Raw genomic sequence first — 18,908 nt, forward strand, 5'->3', positions numbered from 1 at the left:
ACGGGAAGGGACCTTTTGGCTCTGCGGCTGGGGCGTGATGCAGCCTTAGGAAATGCTCGTTTATGTTTCACTCCTTATCCACCGTGTGTTTGTAGCTGGGAACTTAATTCATCCCATTCTTTGTACCATGTGATGCATTTAATGCCCCGGTGACAGCGTTGGTCAGCCTGCAGGAACGTAGTTATGGGAGAACATTTAACAAGATGTATTTTATTTGCAGTCGTCTTGACTTGTTTTCTCTGGGGGGGGCAATGGGTTACATTTGTAGCTGAAGAAACAAATTGATCTACATGTGCTTCACTGTCCATTGGAAGAATGACAGATGACAAAGATGTACTTCGAGATGTGTGGTTTGGGCGAATACCGACCTGCTTCACTCTGTATCAGGATGAGATAACTGAAAGGGAAGCTGACCCCTACTATGTGAGTATGACAAAGGTAGTCACAAATAGTCTGAGGCCGTGGTTATGTTTGTTTCCTTCATTCTCTTCATGTGTACGACTGCACATTGTGAAAAAAACCCCCTTTTTTCTTCTTATTCCTGGTACCTTCTGAAAGTAAACATATAACCATGCTGTGTGACTTCATCTTTCTTCACAGCAAGTTGTGTCACTAGTGAGAGAAACTTACCACAGGTCATTAAGATCTTTGGAAAAATTCTTAGGAAGTCAATGAGTGACTAGGTAAAGGAGGAGGCTGGATGTGAGTGTGTATGTTCTTGGATAATGAACAGTTGAAGGGAGAGAACTTCTATTAATACAGAAATAATTTAATCAGACTTAAGAAATCTTAATATTTAAGGTTGGTCATCTGTGTATCACAAACTGGTAATGAACACTGGCTCTGTGGATGACTTCTGCTCATTTGTTTTTCCTTTAAAGTCCAGCAGCCATAAGAGATCTAGCTCAGAAGTAAGAAAAGCAGCTATAATGGCTAAAGAGAACACTGCCTGAACAGGATTGCTAGCTGATGATAAAAAAGGGATGATGGATGTATTTGAGTTATAACATGGAAGTGCCTTCTATAATGATGCATTTATTTATAGTACTCTCATCAGTTTTCATTTTTTCAGCACCTAATAGACATGTAATTGAGAAAGAATGTTAGCTGATTCAGTGAAATGCAAATTTGAAATGTAACGGGAGTGGGAGGGAAATCTTGAACTTTTAATTTTTATGGGATTCTGAAATTCTTAAACCTTATCATATCCCATTCCACACTGGATCGATCTCTTTTTTTCTGTGTTCAATAGCATCTTTGGGTCATCAGTATCTCATTTGTATGTGTTGTTTTGAAACCTAATAAACTATTGGTGCTTTTTGTTCAGTGGTAATAGTGCTCATCTTTGTATATTTTAGTTTCATCGCTGCTGAAAGATAAGCACTGGGCTTCATATTTATTGACCTATTGCCAAATAAATCTAACCTAAAAGTGTGAGACTTTAAGTTTTACATAGGAGTTAAAATATGTTTGCATACTTTGTGTAAGAGCTACTTGAAAGTTATGGATTTAAGTTTAGAGGCTTAGAGCCTTGATCTGTTTAACATTGGCTTGGAAAGCATGAAACCATGTTATCCTTGTGGTGTGGCCAGCTTTCTAAGTCAAGGAAATGGTTTTAAGGTCATAGGATTTCTTTTATTTACTCCACGTAGAGTGTGCACAAAAATTGTCAATGCTCCATTTTTTCTTTCTGCAAAATGTGGTTACTCAGAGATGACAGTTCTAAAATTTTAGCTTCTTAATTTTTCAGTTCATGTTAGAGCTGATAATATGGCTTTGTGTCTTATGACGGACCAAGGATTTATAATAGTGTGAAGCAGAATTGCAGTCAAGGTTTTAGATCATGGTAGAGTTGTAATAGTTTCAGTGTGTTTGCATTAATGTTTTTGTTCAGATCTGGAGTGTGTTCGAAAGCAGTCTTCATCCTTCCCACTTCCTGTGCCCAGGTTGGCATCACAGAGCAGTCAGCCCATGGGTTGAATCATTTTCGTGTGAAGTTGAAGGAGCAGATGGGCTTCAGTTGCTAATGGACATTTGGTGTATGGGAGCAAACTTGAGCTAAATCAAAGTAAAATTATGGGTAAAGTAGAAAAGTACATGTAGTTAACATTTCCAGCCCTTGACATCAGCTCTTCAGCTTTACATGGCTCCTCTTACTTGTTAGTATAGATACAACCTCTTTATTCCAGACTGTCTTTCGTAAATGGAAAGACTGCATGGGAAGGAAATACTGGCATCATTAAACTGAGAGAGGATAAAGGATTCTGCTCTGAGGAACTTGCTTTATGAAGATGAAGGATGACACAGACTTGGGGGGTGAGGAATTAGAATAACAACTCCAAGTCTGTGGGATGGATTTTGGTTTTTGTGAGTGGTGGGACAGGAGAGCCCTGTCTGTCAGATGGGTTAGTGAAACGTGTGTATCACCTTCTGGCACTGCACAGGGGTAGGACAAGTAATTTAAAATTAACTTGTCTGTCTTTTGGAAAGAGCGGTGACATAAAGACTGGGCAGCTCCAGTAAAACATTGTCCTGTATCTTAATATAGTCATGTAGGGTAGGTTTCTGCAGTTATGCTAGAAATGGATACATCAATTTTCTTTGGAGTGTTTCAAGCAGATGGTTATGTTTTGAGTGGCAGCACATTTAGGAACAGTTTGCTTGAACTACTTTTGTTGCTGATTTATCTGATTTTTCTCTCATCCTAAAATTGTTATGCATTTTATTTTAAAATTATATACTGTTTGCCTCTTGCTGCAAGCAATAATTGAAAAAGGATGAAAAAAGTATACAGGAAGCAGAGACTCATTGGCTGAGACTTGTCAGATGCATAAAGAACAAAATTACAGCAGGATACAGTCTTAGAATGATGCTCTGCCCAAGGGATTGGCCTTTAACAGGACCACTCTTTAGCTTGCTTGGTGTCAAAAGTATTCCAAGATAGGATGTTTTGCTTGTTCTCCCTTGACGTTTTAGTGATCAGACCAGTCCAGTTCTTGTTAAATCTGTAATTTTTCTGTTTTAGGGCTTTGCGTATAAAAATACTGCATGCTGTGCCACAAAACCTGTGGATATACCTGGAGAGGCACTCTTTACACAAAGTTATGTTGCAAGCATTTACTTAGGCATTAGGAGTTCTTTGTTATTCATTTAACCTCCTGGTTAATAAGAAGACATTCCTGGTTATTGTGATTAAATACTGTAGCAATACGCAACATTCAAAAGGAAGGTGTTGACATTTGTGTAGTTTTTGGGGATAACATTTAGGGATGGCTGCAAGGATTTATTCTGCTTAGTGATGTATTTGGAGATTTACTTTCTTAATTTAATGAAGAGAACCCATGATCTTGTTATCTTTCCATGGATGGGGAAGTGATATTAAAAAGGGTAACAACGTGAAAATGTGTTTAAATTGCTCTTAAAGATCTCACTTAACAGATTTAGTATATTTGTAAATCTCTAAGTTTAATTAAAGATAGAAAAGTGGTAGAATTAGATTCTTTCATTTCTGCTATGGAAGGGGATAACTATATCAAGGTAAAAGAACTGGGAGGGCGAGAGAAAGAGTTCAGTAGGTTCTGCAAATGCTCAGCATCTCTGAAAAACAGGTAGTTCCTGTTAATCTGATCAACTGTTGGGTTTTGTACAGTTGTACACTTTTTGTTGAAGCCTTTTGGGAGTGCTGGCCACGTTCTGTTAAATTCAGTTGAATGCTGTTTGATTATTGTCTGTGTTCTCTAATTTTGTTGAAGTAGACACTGGCTTGTTCTTTCACAATATAAACTGAAGTAGAGTATTTTACAGAGGAAATTATGCAATTTAAAGGGTTATGGGAAGCACTGCTGCAATAAATAATGCTTTAATATATTTATCAATCCTAGCATGGCTGTGCTACATGCAACATGCTGAAAATTGGCTTCTCTAAGAGTCCTAGTAAGTCTCATCAGAGTACACCAGCATTAATTTAAATGTACATATCATGCAGAAATAACATGAAATTATTACCAAAAATACGTTGGTTTGATTGGTATAGCCTGAACTGTATTGTCTCAAGAGCAGTCAGTGAAGATATGTGGAATTAGGTAAATAAAGGATAAACTTATGTCATTAAATTACCAAACAATTCTTACTTGAATGTATACGTAACTTCATTGAATTTATTGAGTTTGTTTGCCTTTTAAAAATGAAGGCTGAGTTTTGATTACATTGCTTCTATGAAACATGGTAGAAACAATGTGATGATGATAACAAAAGCAACAGTTGGAAAAAGAAAACCATATGGTACATGAAAAATGGAGTGTTAACTGACACGATGACTGTGACAGGAGTGAGACTTGGCCTTATGTAATTTTGTAAAATTGTGAAATTTACCTGTGTCACAGATGTAATGTAATGCAGCATTATCAAAAAGGTGAATCTGTTCTTCCAGATACTTGATGTACTCTCCATACTTCTTTATGAATTGGATATTTACAAATTGTATTATCATGGCCAAAATATTATCTGATTTATATACCAAAGTGTGGTCTAGTTATTGGAGAAATTCTGGAAGAATGTTGCAGCAGAGATTCTGTCAGGCAAAATATATCCTTAGATGATTTAGGATGTCTGTACCACAGGCATTCACTTATGTCTGGTATTATTCATATACTGTAAAGAAAATACTTATGAGGAACACTGGAAAAGAAATGTTTCTCTAAATATGCAAAATATAATCTATATATGCCTTAGGCCCATCTATTTTATTAATAATTATGAAGCAGAACTTTACAGGATGGATACTATTAATTTAAAATGTCTGCTCTAAAGTGAATTGATATTTTACAGAGAGGTTAATCTTTACTCATTGTACTGAAAAGCATTGTTTGTTAATGCTTAGGGATTGATTTATCTCTAGTGAATGTGCCACACAGTCATCAGTCAATTCACTGATTGGTACTGAGTGCTTAACCACTCCTGGACATAAGGCTTTAAAAAAAGAAATGATAGGGAAGATGTTGCAAATAAAAATAGCACAACATTCTGATTTGGATAGTATGCACATGAGACAAGAAGATAGTATATGATAATATATTGGATACTACTGTTCTGCATCTTCTGTGTACATCATTTTATAGCCTTCCATTGACTATTAAAAAGTAAACTGTCTCACCTTAAAAAGGGGAAGAAAAGAATAGTAACTGAATTTTGGTTATGAAAATACATACTTGTTACAGATTTTTAGTAGTTTAGTGTATTTTATTTACACTTAAAGTTTCTATAATTTTTTTCAGTTGCTTTTGCCAAGGATAAGCTACTTGACACTGGTAACGGACAAAGTGAAGAAGCACTTTCAGAAAGTTATGAGACAGGAGGAAGTTAGTGAAATATGGTTTGAATATGAAGGTACACCACTGAAATGGTGAGTTTATTGAACTTTGTACTTTATGCAGTTTTTCATGTAGAGAGTTCCCAGGTTTAGCACAGTGTCAGTAGTTTTTCTAAAGTAATCACTCCCTTGGGCTTCAAAGATAGCAATAGAGGAGGAGGGTAAGAAATGCATGTTTTTGGGGAAAAACAAAAGGTTTAATGTTGAACATATTTTTTTTATTATTCTGATTGAAATTTTATTGTATGCATAAGACAGAGGTGTTGTGCTGCACTTACTGGTTTTGTTCTGGTTGTTACCATAATTCAGAATGCTTGTGGGTTTGGCTTTACTGTTGCTTGCAGTAGAATTGTCAGATCTTCCTTTAACATATTCTACCTTCCTAAAGATGTCTAGTAACTCAAATAGTAAGTCATAATTCTGGAGTCTGAATGCAAACAGCTTATAAGCATCATGGTACTAAAACATGAGTAGCCTTCACTGTTCACTGGTGTGATACGTGCTTGCACTGTAAACATCTAATATTGATCTTCAAGGGTTTGTTGAATTCAATTAGTTCGAGTTTACTGAACTAATTGCTGTTGATTCTGTTCTTATTTTGTCCTATAGTCTATTAAAACTACCTTCTTTTGTGTTTTTAGTTTGTTGGGTTTTTTTGGTGAGAGGTTTTAGGGACTTGGACTGATATTGTTTCATTTAATTAATTTTCATAAATACTTTTCATCAGGTTTTCTACTTCTTTTGCTGTTAAAGAGTTTTAAAGAAAATAGTTCGAGAGCTGCAGTGTTTCCTAGTTTTGTATAGACAGCATCAGCTATCTAGAAGGTATTTAGTATTTTGAATGATGAAGAGATTTTTATCTCTTTTTATTTCTTGTTTCATCATAGGAAATCAAACTAGTGATTTTTTGAATCTTACTGAACCTGGATTGTCTTGTGATTAGCAAGCATCACATCATGGAGTGTCTGTAGATTTGGTGAAGCAGTAGATCTCTTATAGTCCTTTGTTTCTTTGAGACCAACCTAGTGTAAACCTTGAAAATATGTAAAGAGAAGCCTATAAAAACAACCTCTTTAAGCTTTTATTTTAACTGACTGGCAAAACCATCTTTAGACATCTAAATAAATTATGTGGGATTTAATAAGAAATGGTGTCTTATGTGCCACAGTAATGTTGAGTCATGGATACTACCTAAATAAAAAGCAAGGTACCACATTTATACCAGTGTGTTCATAGTCCTAGGTAAATATTGGAAGAAAACTATTTTCACTGAAGTTGTAACAAGAAAGGAGAGAGGCTTTGTACTTCAACACAAATAGATCCATATTTTCTATAAGTTTTCAAATACTATGATATCTAAAGTAGCATAAAAAAACCAAAACTGTACAATATAGATATAGACTGAATACGTAGCTGGTAATTCTAAAATTAAGTGAAGAGTTACTAAATTCATTGAATGTAGAAATGAAAATAAATAGTGTAATGATGATCTGATAATTAAGGCTCTCATCTTGCAGTAAAACGAAGCCTATTTTGCCAGGAACAGCTCCACTGATTTCAGTGGAACTGCTTTTCTAAGGAAAGTGCTATTTGTAAACAAGTATTTTAGGAGAATGGGTCTTCTCCAGAAGAAGCTTCAGCTCTTTATGGGATTACCAAACACCAGAACTGAGAATTAGATTGAACTAGTAGTTGGTAGAGAAAGAATAGCAGGCATTAATGTTTAGTCTTTTAAGCTATGACTTGTGCACTCAGAATCAAATAGAACTTTTTAATAATATTGTTTATTTCAGCTATTTACTTTGCACTGTGAGGTCTTATTGCTTGCAGTCTGCAGTTTCATACCTAGTTGGGATGAAGTCTACATCTGTTCAGATGCAGCTCTTCCATTTTCCAGTGAGATTTTGGAGGAAGTCTGAAATATAGTTTCTACTTCAGGCTCTGCAGAGCATGGGTCAAGTTCTTAGAGGAGAATGAAGCCCTCCAGGCCTGGAGTTACATGGGCCTGGGTTCTTTGTCCTGCTGAGCATGTTGGGACAGGGGAAGATGGAATCTTTTTCTGCAAAGGTGTGTGCATTGGGGGAGGTGTGCACTGGGGGAGGGTCTCTGTGGCCAAGGTAAGGAGTTTCAGGAAGAGATTATCAGACTGTGCAGCATTAGAGACTACAGAAGGAAATGGATGAAACATTAGACCCTCCTGCAGCTACAGGAGACTAAACCTACAACTACAGTGAAGGAGATGCAGTCAAAGACTGTGATTACTGGATTAGAAAACAGTCTCCTGAGAATTGGAAGAGCTGGAAGTTTATGACTTCTTGCAACAGGAGGAATGTTACTACACCTGCATTTCTCGAAGTACAGCATAGGTTCAGTGCTCTGGCTGCAGGTGAAGAACTGAAAGTGTTGTCCAGTAATGCATCTGATATGGCTGAACCTGAACTGTGTAGGGGCACCAGGAGGAAATGAAAAGTTAAGTCGTAAGTCTGTATTTGCCTTACTGTCCTTTCTGCCGGACTTTTAACCCTGCCATTTCGTGGTCACTGCAGCTAAAGCTGCCACTGATTATCACCACTCTTTTGTCTTAACAGATAATTAACAGATTTAGCTTTGGGTTATCTCTGGTTCATCCAGTGTCTGTTTCAAGAAATCTTGACTACTTGTCAAGATTTGTTGCTTTTCCAGAAGATGTGAGAGATTAACAGGAACCAGGATCTGTGATGTAGACACTTACTAAATTGTTTAAAGAAGACTTTATCAATTTTCTCACTGGGACTACATGATCTGTTGCCCTTACTAGTGCCTCCTCTGTTCCTGAACCACCAGAACTCAACCAACCTGTTGTCCTGTTAAGTTTCATACATCTGAGCTGCTCCCTGACATGGAAGACAAGCCTCTGTCCTCATCTGCCCTGCCTGCCTTTACTAAGCAGCTTATGTCTGTCCTTCCACAGCAGTATTCCAGTTGTGCAAGCTGTCTCACTGTACCTCAGGTAGCCCAACACTCTCCCAATAATGTCACAGCATGTGCAGCTCTAGTTTTTCCTGCTTGTTTCCCAAGCTACATGCACTACTGTAGGTACTTGTGGTGGGTTCTGTCCTCCCTTTTTTTATCACTTTGACATCTCCCTTGCAGCTATCACCTTTCACCACTTGCTATCCACCCATGTCCATTAATTTCTATTTATCTGTGGGTTGTTATTTACACTTCTGTTGTTTATGGTCTAAAGCTCTCACCAGGCTGGGCAACTTTAAGGCAAAGATACTTTTGTCTGACTTAGGTGGATTCCATCTCTCCCTAGCAGTCCAGTATCCCCAAAAAGTATCCTGTGTCTGTAAAAGCCAAGTCCTTGCCGTTGCACCAGCTGCATAACCAGCTCCTGACCTGCAGACATCTCTCTGAACCCATCTCCTTTAATGGCAAAATTGTGGAGTGCCTCCTTGCCCCTAGAACTTATAGAGTCACTTCCAATACTCTCAGGGGTTCTGTTGCAGCACTTAAAATTTGTGCCCATGTGGGTAAACAGCAAGGACTAATAACCCAAGCAGAGGACAGCTTTCCCAATCTGCAACTTTTTACCAAGCAGCAAACCTCTGCAGGTTAACAAGTGAAGTTGGCAGATGGGGCTCTCTCTCCTGTAGGATGGAGTCTCATAGTGCTATGACTGCTTGCTCTGCTATGGATGGATGTGCTGTTCAGACAGCTCTGATGCTTCCCTGGAACTCCAGCCTCTTGTCTGACACTGAAGCACTGCCAGTGTTTGGAGAAGGCCTGCCCTCTCTTGGCCAGAGGTTAAGGAAACTTTTCTGTCTTTCCATCTGGGATCTGCGACAGGCCCCTTTGCAGGCGGCGGCTCCAGGGAGCGATGGGTGCCTCGCTTGGCTCCCTGCACGCCCCACGCCCACACAGCCAGACAAGGTTTCCTTTCCTGCTCAACCCTTGGTTTCTCGTAGCACAGCCTCAGGCATCTGGATCCTTAAAAGAGCTTAGTCAGGTGTAACAACAGAATAACAGCTTGGGCTGGTGTCCCTGAGCAGGACCCCAAACCAAGGAACCCCTGGGCTTTTATTCCCTCACAGTCTGTGTGTGATAGTGTGGGGTTTTTCCTCGGTGTCATTGGCTCCTGCCCTGTCCCTGAGTGTCCAGTCACCTGGCAGGGCCACAGATCCCTGTGCTCTTTCCTGTGCAAAGGGTCAGCACCAGCTTTGGCCTCTTGCTTGGGGCTCCCATCGCATGGAGCTCAACCTGCAGCTCCCTCTGCAGCTGCACTCTGAGCTACTGGCACTGAATGGATTCCTCAACACCAGAGTTCACACAAGTCTGGGACTCCCCATGAGTCCCCACCGACCACTTCAATGACTGCTGACACTTTCTCTCCAGACTCTCATCTCTGTGAGATCTTGGTGAAGATCCCATTAATCTTTATGTCTCCCCCTGACTTCCTGCAGCTTCTTAGCTTGGTGGCATAGTTCCTCACTCATGTGCACCCCCTCTAGGTGAGGACATTTCCTCTGCTTACGCCAACCCTCAGGAGAGGTCCCGGGCTGCCCTGGCAGCTTGAAACCTGGAGAGCTGCAGCCTTTCTCAGGAGCCCTCCCTGAGTGATGCCACTCTGTGCTGGCGTTGTTTCTTCAGCAGATGCTAGGGGATGACACCTGCAGCTTGTTTCCATCCTGTCTGAGCACTTTCAGGTGCCTCTCAGTGGAGTTTTTGTCCCTTTTGTGCAGGTTGTGTTCTAGCCCTGGTAATTGTAAAGGTGGCTCTCTAGTACCAACTGGATGGGTTAATAAATTAGCAGAAGACAAAAGGTCAAAGCATCGCTTAATCAGGCATCTTATTTACTCTGCAAAGCTCAGAGATTTTACTGAAGAAATTTGTTTACAGGAACTTCACTATGTAACCTTAACTGATTAGAAAATACAGATGTAGGACAAGACCTGATGCAGGAGTTTTTGTATGGGTTTTTAGTTGTGATTTTCTTTTTCTTAGTTATCTGTTCTCTTTTATAAATCAAAAGTAACTGGAAGTCGTTGTTCATGTTGAAAATTTATGTTCATCTAATTATCAAACCCGATCTTAGCTACTTAACTCACCTGGAAAACCACTCTTTCATGGAACTCTTGCTGAATCCTTTTTAAGTGTTTAGGACATGATTGGCAGTTAGTAGATTAATATCTTCATGGTAAAAACTTGAGCATTAGCAGTGAATCACAATAAATCTGGATATGCATCCTCTTTATTCTCAGATAAGCTCAGGAATTGTCGTAGTATTTTATGTTTTATTTTGCTGTTGTGATGAATTTGTCTTAGCTTTGGTGTGGCTCACCCGTAGAGGGTGCTAAAGCACTGTTGTGTGAGAGTTTCACCGATCTGGAAAGTGGCTTGGCACAGGTGCTGTTAAAGCGATGCTTTTGGTTAGTACTCTCAGGACTTTCAAAACTTATGTACGTGCTTGGGTCTGCGACCTGAGATCAGTCCCATTAGTTCAGTGAAACTACTGACTTTATAGTTCAGCGTGTGTTTCTCTCTTTGTAGGATGAAAAGCTAGTAAGGCTCTTTGAAAGATAAGAGAATGGATCTTGGTATGCTGCATGTAAAAAAAAAAAAATTATCAAAAATCTTGCCAATATCTGTGTGTGAGAAAACTGAAAAAAGAGCTTTTTTATAGCGCCTGTGGAGGTTTTGTGTGTGTGATATATGTTCCATATACTGCTGGGGCTGTATATTCTAATGAATTTAAAGGAGAGAAAGCTATGAGACGGAAGTGAATATCTGTCAGAAGCAAGCTTTTTTGTGTAACTCCTTTAATCTAGAATGCCACTGAAATACAAAACTCCAATTAATTTTTTTCCTTCCTTTTCATTCTTTTTAATTTGGTAGTAAAGATACAGAGTTGATCTTGGTCTATCATCTTTCAGCCCTTTTACAGATACGTAATTTTTTCACTCTTCTCCTTATTCTCTGCATTGCTATATCAGACGTATGGAAGAAGAAAAGGATGTTAAGGGCCCGTGTGGTATGAACCCAAGACCCTCAAGCATCTGAAAGCATGTGTGCTTTTCCTGGTCTGAGGCTTTTTAACCAGAGGTGCTGTTTTGGAAGGTTCCACAAAGCACCTGTAGGCCACTTAAGGCTGTTGCAAAAGTAGCAGTGTTTTGTGGGCACAGCTTGGAAACCGCTGGTTTAGATATTGAGCACGTGCATCCCAGATTTAATTCTGCCTGTCAGTCATCTAAACTTGCCTGTATAACTTTTCTAAGTTATAAAGTGGGAGTCAAACAGCTATTTTTTGTGTGTGTGTAAATGCAGGTATGTTAACTGTGATACATAGAATTAAATGCTTCTATATTAAATCAATATCTTGTCATTTTTAGGCATTACCCAATTGGTTTACTCTTTGATCTCCATGCATCAAATACAGCCCTTCCTTGGAGCATCACAGTGCATTTCAAGGTAAATTGATAGAGACCCTTTTCTTAAGAATGAGTGAGCATGAGATTTCATGACATTTGGAAGCTGGGAAAAGGTTTCATAACTATTTTATAAAATATGTGAATGGTGTGATTTGAAAGGGAGACTGTGCATTGTTCAGGAAGCATTTAAAGGTTTCTGTAAATCTGCAGCTATTTTCCATGAGACTGTGTGTGCTTTTACTGCACTTTCTGTAGAAAATTATTCTATTATAATCTCAAAATCCAAAATAGTTTTTCAAGTTATGAGGCTTATGATAGAAGAACTTTCTATAATGTTTTTAATTTAATTGGTTTAAGTTCACTGAAGATTGGGAAGATTGAGAAGTGCTCGTCCTTTTAGGCATATATGAGCGTGGATATGAGATGCTGTAGAAATCTTTGAAGTCAGGGAATACTGTTGTACTTAATGTTGGTCTCTTTTAGAGAACTGAGTGAAATGAGTTTGGTCTTGTGACTGCTTAGTCACAGGAGAGACATTATTTTGATTATACATTGTAAACCCATTAGGTATGGCTTAATAGCACTACTGATCTTTGCTCAGAATGAAACTTGAACAAGGTTAGCTTTGGTGCAGGATTCTTGCATACTCTGAAATGCATTAAGACAATAATTCCAAGTATGTTTTGAAGTCAAAAGCACAACTACAGATCATGATATTTAACTTTGAAATGTTAATTTCTCCATTGTAAAAGAAACAGTGCAATAGGAAAACTGATCTGAAGGACAACACTACATTAATAGGCTTGACTTTAGTGCTTGAGGGATTTGAGTGAAATGAAAAATGTATTGGGGAAGCACTTGTGTTGAATGTTTTCATTGAAACAATTCTCAGAGGTGTGTTAGAAAAACTTTTTCCAACAGTAATCTGATTCTTTTTGGAAGTGTACACTGAAAGCATACATTCTTGTGATATGTCTTTCTACATGTTGAAACTTCTAAGATGACTGACTTAATAGATCTGAAGTTGGGGATGTTTTTGAAACCACTGTAGTTGCTACACTTGTCTGATAAATGTCAGAGAGCTGGGATGAGGAAACTTCCAGAATGTCCTAATGAAAATGTAGGGCGTCTAGTTTCATAAACCATGGTTTAATTGTTATGTTCTGAGAGCTTTGGGATATTAACAGTGGCAATGTGGGGATGTTGCCATCACAAAGTAGAGGCATCTTGAGAAGTTGCAGCACCTCAGTGCTTTTTAATCAGCAACATAAATTTGGCTTTAATGTCCACGTTGCTGCTTGCCAAAAGATCAGCTACTTTTATTTTTTTCTGAAGGGTGTACATTAAAGATCAGCAGAAATAATTAACTGCTAAGATAGTATTATTTTAAAGGTTGATGTAATTTAATAATATAATACTGTGGAGTTAGCACCTGCATAATCTCTCTTCCTATTTTGATGTAATCTGAAAGTTTATTTAAATAAAATCCCTCTGAATCCTGAAGTCAAAACATAACTGAAAGATATCAAAGTATGTCAAAATATTGAAGAGGTTTTCATCTGTTACAGTTTCTTACAGCTGAATAGTTTAGGTGTGGGATTTTTGAGTCGAGTATTCTTTTCATTTCTGTGTAGTTATTCTTCAAAGAGTCATAATTCTTATTTGACTTAATTAAACAGTGTTAGCTTTTATGGGGTTTAACTTTTGTTGTTGTGGCTGTCTCCTTTCTTCTACCAATGCATGCAGTCAACAACAGATATCTCAAACATCTGTAAAAAGTGCTTTTCAACTTATTTTTAAAAGTCAGACTCCCCCTATCAGGTTTCCTTGTTTGAATTTAAAAACATGGAAAAGGCTTATTTCTGTTCAGCAGAAGTTTTCAAGTTGATAGATGTTTGTAATTGTCCTCCTGTGTTATGTATGCAGACCAAATCATAAACACAGTTTGTTTTTGCATTGAAGAATAAGTTTGTTAATTTGTACTTCTGGTATGCAATAAAATTACATGCATTGTATCTTGTAAACTTGAAAAATAGTTGCATTAAATAGCTGCAGAAGGATGAGCCTGAACAGCATACTGGGGTCTGAGAATCATGAGAGGCTGTAGTCTGGGAAGTTGCTTTTGTTGTCCAGGTGTGGCTTAAGAGGAAGGAGGGAAATTCTACCCCTTCCTGTTAAAACCATCTCACCTTACTCTGTGGCCTGTTTAACACTACTCAGTTCTCAGTGTGGTAATCACCTCTCCAGATTTTGGGCAGTAGATAAGATGGCAGCAGTGTTGGAGGAGAGGAAATTGTGTGTGCCAGGGGAAATGCTGAGGTTCTGCTGAAGCTGCTGGTGCCTGCCTCTCCACCCATGACCTGATGTACAGGAGGAGAGGCAGCAGCTGTCCTTGTGTGACAGTCATCATCTTTGTGGTTTTTTAGGTGAAGATTGGGTCGGGTGCAATGGAAATGAAGTACCTTTCTATGTAGCATATGGATAAATTTTGGAACTGCTAGGAGATATTGTGGAAGCCAGAAGTATAAATGTTTTTTTTTTTTTAATCAGTCTACTTAAAGAAAAGACCACTGATGGTAACTAAATACAAATACATAGGTGTACCCCCTGCCACTGGATACATTCCTTATGGTTTTTAATGCCCTATTTTCTGTAAATGTAGTCTAATGCAAGTAGACTGTCACAGGATAAACAGATGTTTTGTGAACTAGAACTGAGAGATAAATATGGGTGGAATGGAGTTATGAAACCAGACTGTTGAAATTGCCAGTGATGTTTTTGGTACAGTTTTTTGTGAGAGGTCATTTAGTGCTCTTGTCTGTACAGGCTACCTATTTCTTTGTGACCAGTTCATACTGCAAAGGTCTACTGGTATGTGAAAACAAAAACTCCTTGAGCTTTCTAAGAAAATCAGAGCCAACCCTTAGTAACTGTTCTTTCAAAGATGCAGGACATGGAGGGAGTAAGACACCACCAATGACAGTACTTGAATTAAAGCTACTTATGTCATCTGTTAATACTTTTTGCAAATCTCCTAGTTGTATAGCCAGGAGTGGCAACCAGTTTACAATTGTCCCTTTCTTCAGGAATCTGAATGAAGTTATTTATGATTGATCAGTATTTCTTCAGGTAGAAAGAAGGCAAGTAGAATTTTTTTTTAAGAATACAAGTGTACATGACCTACATTTGAATATAAAACTTAATTGTTTTGTACCCTGATAGATAAATCAGCTTGAATGCCATGTTTTCTGTTGACAGTCTCATGTAAGTGAAACTGTTTCATAGACTTCTTGCAGGTGTGCAGTGTTTTTTTCTAAGTCGTCACTTTCATGTTTTGTTTTTTCAGCTTCTACTCACAGTACTTCATAGAAATGTGTCAGTGTTTTCCTACTAAAGAAAAGCATATACAACACTGAGGTTCAGAAGTGTTTTCCAGTCTTTCACAGTGTACTCCCTGGAAGCTGGGAAAATTAATCTTGCCACACCTAGTTCTATACTGTGTCTAGATTCTTTGCACTAGCCTAACTAGCTTTGACCAATTTTAAATAGATCCTTGTTGTTCTGCAGACTGCACTGTGTATGATTTCTGGAGCTCATCCTCAGGGAGTGACATTAGCTGCAATTTGAAATTCATTGGAAAAATGTCAGCAGGAAGATGTCTACCTGTAGAAAGAGGAGAATGTCCAAGAAAAGACCCTGCAGTCCAATATTTACACGTGTAGTGAAACAGTTGTTGTAACAAAACAGTTGTTTTCATAAACTTAGCTAAAACATCGCTTTTTAACTAGGAAAGTCAGTTTCTAGGTTCTTATATTATTTGGCATTAGGTATGTACCACTGTTTTTTCCTTTGTTTTGGGGGATGCCAGTGTCTCTCTTTGAATTCTTGTGTGTAAAGAACTTTTTTGATCTTTAAGTATGCAATTTCTGTCTATTTGTTTCTTCTGGATTGGTTACAAGACTTTGCATTTTTATTTGAGCAAGTGAATTGAACTTCTGAAAGTATTTTACAGGCCTATGCAGATGTCAATTGGCAAGTAACAGGCCCAGTAATGTTTTCCTAGTAATCTTGGGCCCAATTATGCTGAGACACTCAGCTTTGTAGAGTAGAACAGGAGCAAGGTCTGCCCCAGAAGAACTTTCCTTATTGTTCTGTCTTCTTTAATGTCTTTATACTTGGCCATTCTCATGTAAGAAACTAGATTTACCTCTGTCCTTAGCTTTCTAGTCAGCTTAACATACACCAGTCCTAACAACAGCACTTCCTTTTGCAAGTTCAACTCAAACCATGTAAACTTTATGGCAAAGATATTGGCAATCTTTTCTTTATGCCCCTGTTTTTGGAAAATATTCATCCTTTTGATCCACAGTTTCCAGAGTTTGGGTTCTCACTGTCATAAAGAGGAAACGGTATATGAAATTCCATTATTTAATTTCCAACTCTTCTCAATAACCTAATGAGGAGGGAACTATCACTGTTTTACCTCAGAATTTCTTTCAGGTAAGGCAATCCCCAGCTCCCTTTTTGATATTTTGGGTTTCTGTATTTTGAAGCAGTCTTCACTATTTTTCTTGAGGTTATGTGGGGGAGTGAAGGTAGGGTTTGTTCCAGCATTAGATTGCTCCTACTTTGACATGTTAACTATGTTGTAAAAGCCTTTGAAAGATACCCCATTACATGTACTTGTATTTCCAAAATGGTTTTGACAGTCCCTCACAAAAGCTTTTTAAAGTGCCAGTTTGTAATGGATTAAGAAGAAAGGGCCTCTGGTGAAATAGCATGAGAATTCAAGTATAAACATGTGGCAAGCCCTTGTTAGGAAGGGGAGTACTGATGATGCCACCACTCTGGCTCGGCTCTGAGGTTTGCTCCATTCAGCATGGTCATAAGCAACTGTGAAAATAAAGTTAATTAGGAGGGAATAAAGGTGGGGTTTAACATTTCTGAAAACTAAAGGTAGTGGATTTGTGGTAGTGAATGCTTGTGTTAATATAAAATTGTAAGTGACAGTAAGTGTGGATAAAAGAAAAACTGGAGGAAGAAAACCCACCATCTCTGCAATGCTGGACTTCTGATCAGTTAGTGTCCGAAGAAATCTTTTTTGTATCTGAATGAGATATACTGCCATAGCTCCTTAATAAATTCATTAGGAGAGGTTGTTGTCATTTACTGGAGGGTTAAGAGTTACCTGAGGAGTGGTACTTGTGCATCTGCAGTGCTGAATGCTGTGTACCAGTGTAACCAAGCAAAAGGGGTATAAAATCAAGTCGCACAAGCTAGCAGTAGTCACGTGGATTAGTTGAAGTTGGAACTGACAAAGACTTCCAGTGTCTCTAAGGAAAAATGTTTGTAAGTGGCAGATGTGCTACAGTTCTTATGTGTGGGGGATACTGCTTGGTTTTCAGGGAACTGCATAGAAGTGGTTGATAAAATATCATAGAGAGCCATTTTGTATTAGGTGCATGTCACTTCTCATAATTTTCTTCTATTTAATGTCTGAGATTGAATATGTGCTTGAAAACATGTTAAAATTCTGGTTTTACAGAAAGTTGTTGAGCTTTTATTTTTCCTGAAACATTTTCACTGCAACCTGTTTATTGTCAGCAGAGTGAGAGAATGGTTGTTACATTCTTCTGTAAGTAGAAAATTCCAGTGTGCTTCTTTTGCATAAATGTGTGCCTATTTAAAATTATCATTTATTCTTCATCATACAAGGTATATGATGCATTTATTTTTCTTGATCTATCATTTATTTTTGTAGAATTTTCCAGAAAAGGATCTTCTACACTGCCATTCTAAGGATGTGATTGAAGCTCATTTTATGGCTTGTATAAAAGAAGCAGATGCTTTAAAGCACAAAAGTCAAGTCATCAATGAAATGCAAAAAAAGGATCATAAGCAATTGTGGATGGGATTACAGAATGGTAAATACAACGCATCAAGTATTAATTATATTCAGGTTGAGCAACCTAATAAATAATTTCTTCAAATTTCATTTACTGCATGAGATATAAAATGTCATTGTTCTGCAGAATTTTTGTCTAATGTCATGGAAAGCATTGATGGTTTTGGTGGTTTATAGTTTTTTTAAATTAAAATAATAATTTTGGTGATAATTCAAATGTGCCTGGAGTTATTCAAGGAATTAGATTGGGTCGTGACTGTTTTAACAAACCAAAACTAGCAGCAAATCAAAATAGATAAATATTGTCTAGTGTACTTCTGTGCAAATGATGGCCTTTATTTGGAAAACACCTGTGGTGTAAGTATTCAGTATTAGCTGTCTTGGACCATACATAAGAGATTGTCTCCTCTAGTTAATGCCTATGGATTGTCACTGGTAACAATACAAGTAAACTTCAAAAAAAGTTGTCCAGTAGATTTAATAATTTTACTTTTCTCCCTGCCATTTTTTAAATTGCTTGATGGCTTTCACAAGGACTTCTGCAAAAATAAGTATTGACTTGGAAAAGTCAGCAAAATAATTCAGAACAAGATCTTTAATTAGTGTTCTTACTTTGCAGAAATGGTATGAATCAATATTACAGTGCACAATAAAACTTTAGTTTGTAGTGCCTTCTGTATTAAGGTTTGTAGAGCTTGTAAGGTTAAAAAGGTTTGGTAAGTATTTCAGAAACTGCTCTCTGGAATGGGTGATCATGTCACTTTTATTGCACTTTTCACATCTCTTGAAGCTGTCATTTATATTATCCCTAGTAAATTTATTTTATGAAAACATTTTACTATAAGCATGAAGAGGTTTATTCTGTGTTGCAGGACAAAATACTGAACAGTTAGAATGAATGTCTTCCCATATATGTATAAGAACAATTAAATGAAAAAGGAGAACCTTAGACTGCAAGAAGAGTTGAACTATGCTTTTGGTTTAGACCAGAAGGTTCCAAGTTAGTTTTGGTTTAATGTGTATGTTTAGTGGGTGTGTGGCTTTTTTTTTTTCCATTGTTGTGTAGTGGTACTGCCTTTCATATTAAAGGTACTCTAGTGATCATTTTGAAGATGAATCGTTATTAGAAACTCTGCTTTCTATTTTTTATTTAATTGGACGAGAGTTAGAAATTAAAGCATTATCTTAATTTGCCATTTGAGTAGTAAGATCTTGAGGAAGCCCA

The 18,908-nt window shown here is 37.7% G+C and overlaps 1 protein-coding gene across 1 annotated transcript in view; it reads left to right on the forward strand.

Annotated features, from left to right (window-relative positions):
• The first annotated feature begins 7 nt into the window (after positions 1-7).
• Positions 8-18,908, forward strand: part of ATG5 (autophagy related 5) — a 72,503-nt gene continuing 53,602 nt past the window's right edge. Inside the window, exons 1-4 of the mRNA XM_005426597.2 lie at positions 8-423; positions 5,274-5,401; positions 11,740-11,818; positions 17,540-17,702. Of these exons, the coding sequence (XP_005426654.1) occupies positions 316-423; positions 5,274-5,401; positions 11,740-11,818; positions 17,540-17,702 (478 nt within the window). The 5' untranslated portion in view covers positions 8-315. The remainder of the gene's footprint in view (positions 424-5,273; positions 5,402-11,739; positions 11,819-17,539; positions 17,703-18,908) is intronic.

The sequence above is a fragment of the Geospiza fortis genome, unplaced genomic scaffold (genome assembly GCF_000277835.1).
Source record: "Geospiza fortis unplaced genomic scaffold, GeoFor_1.0 scaffold486, whole genome shotgun sequence".
NCBI classification, from domain to species: Eukaryota; Metazoa; Chordata; class Aves; order Passeriformes; family Thraupidae; genus Geospiza; species Geospiza fortis.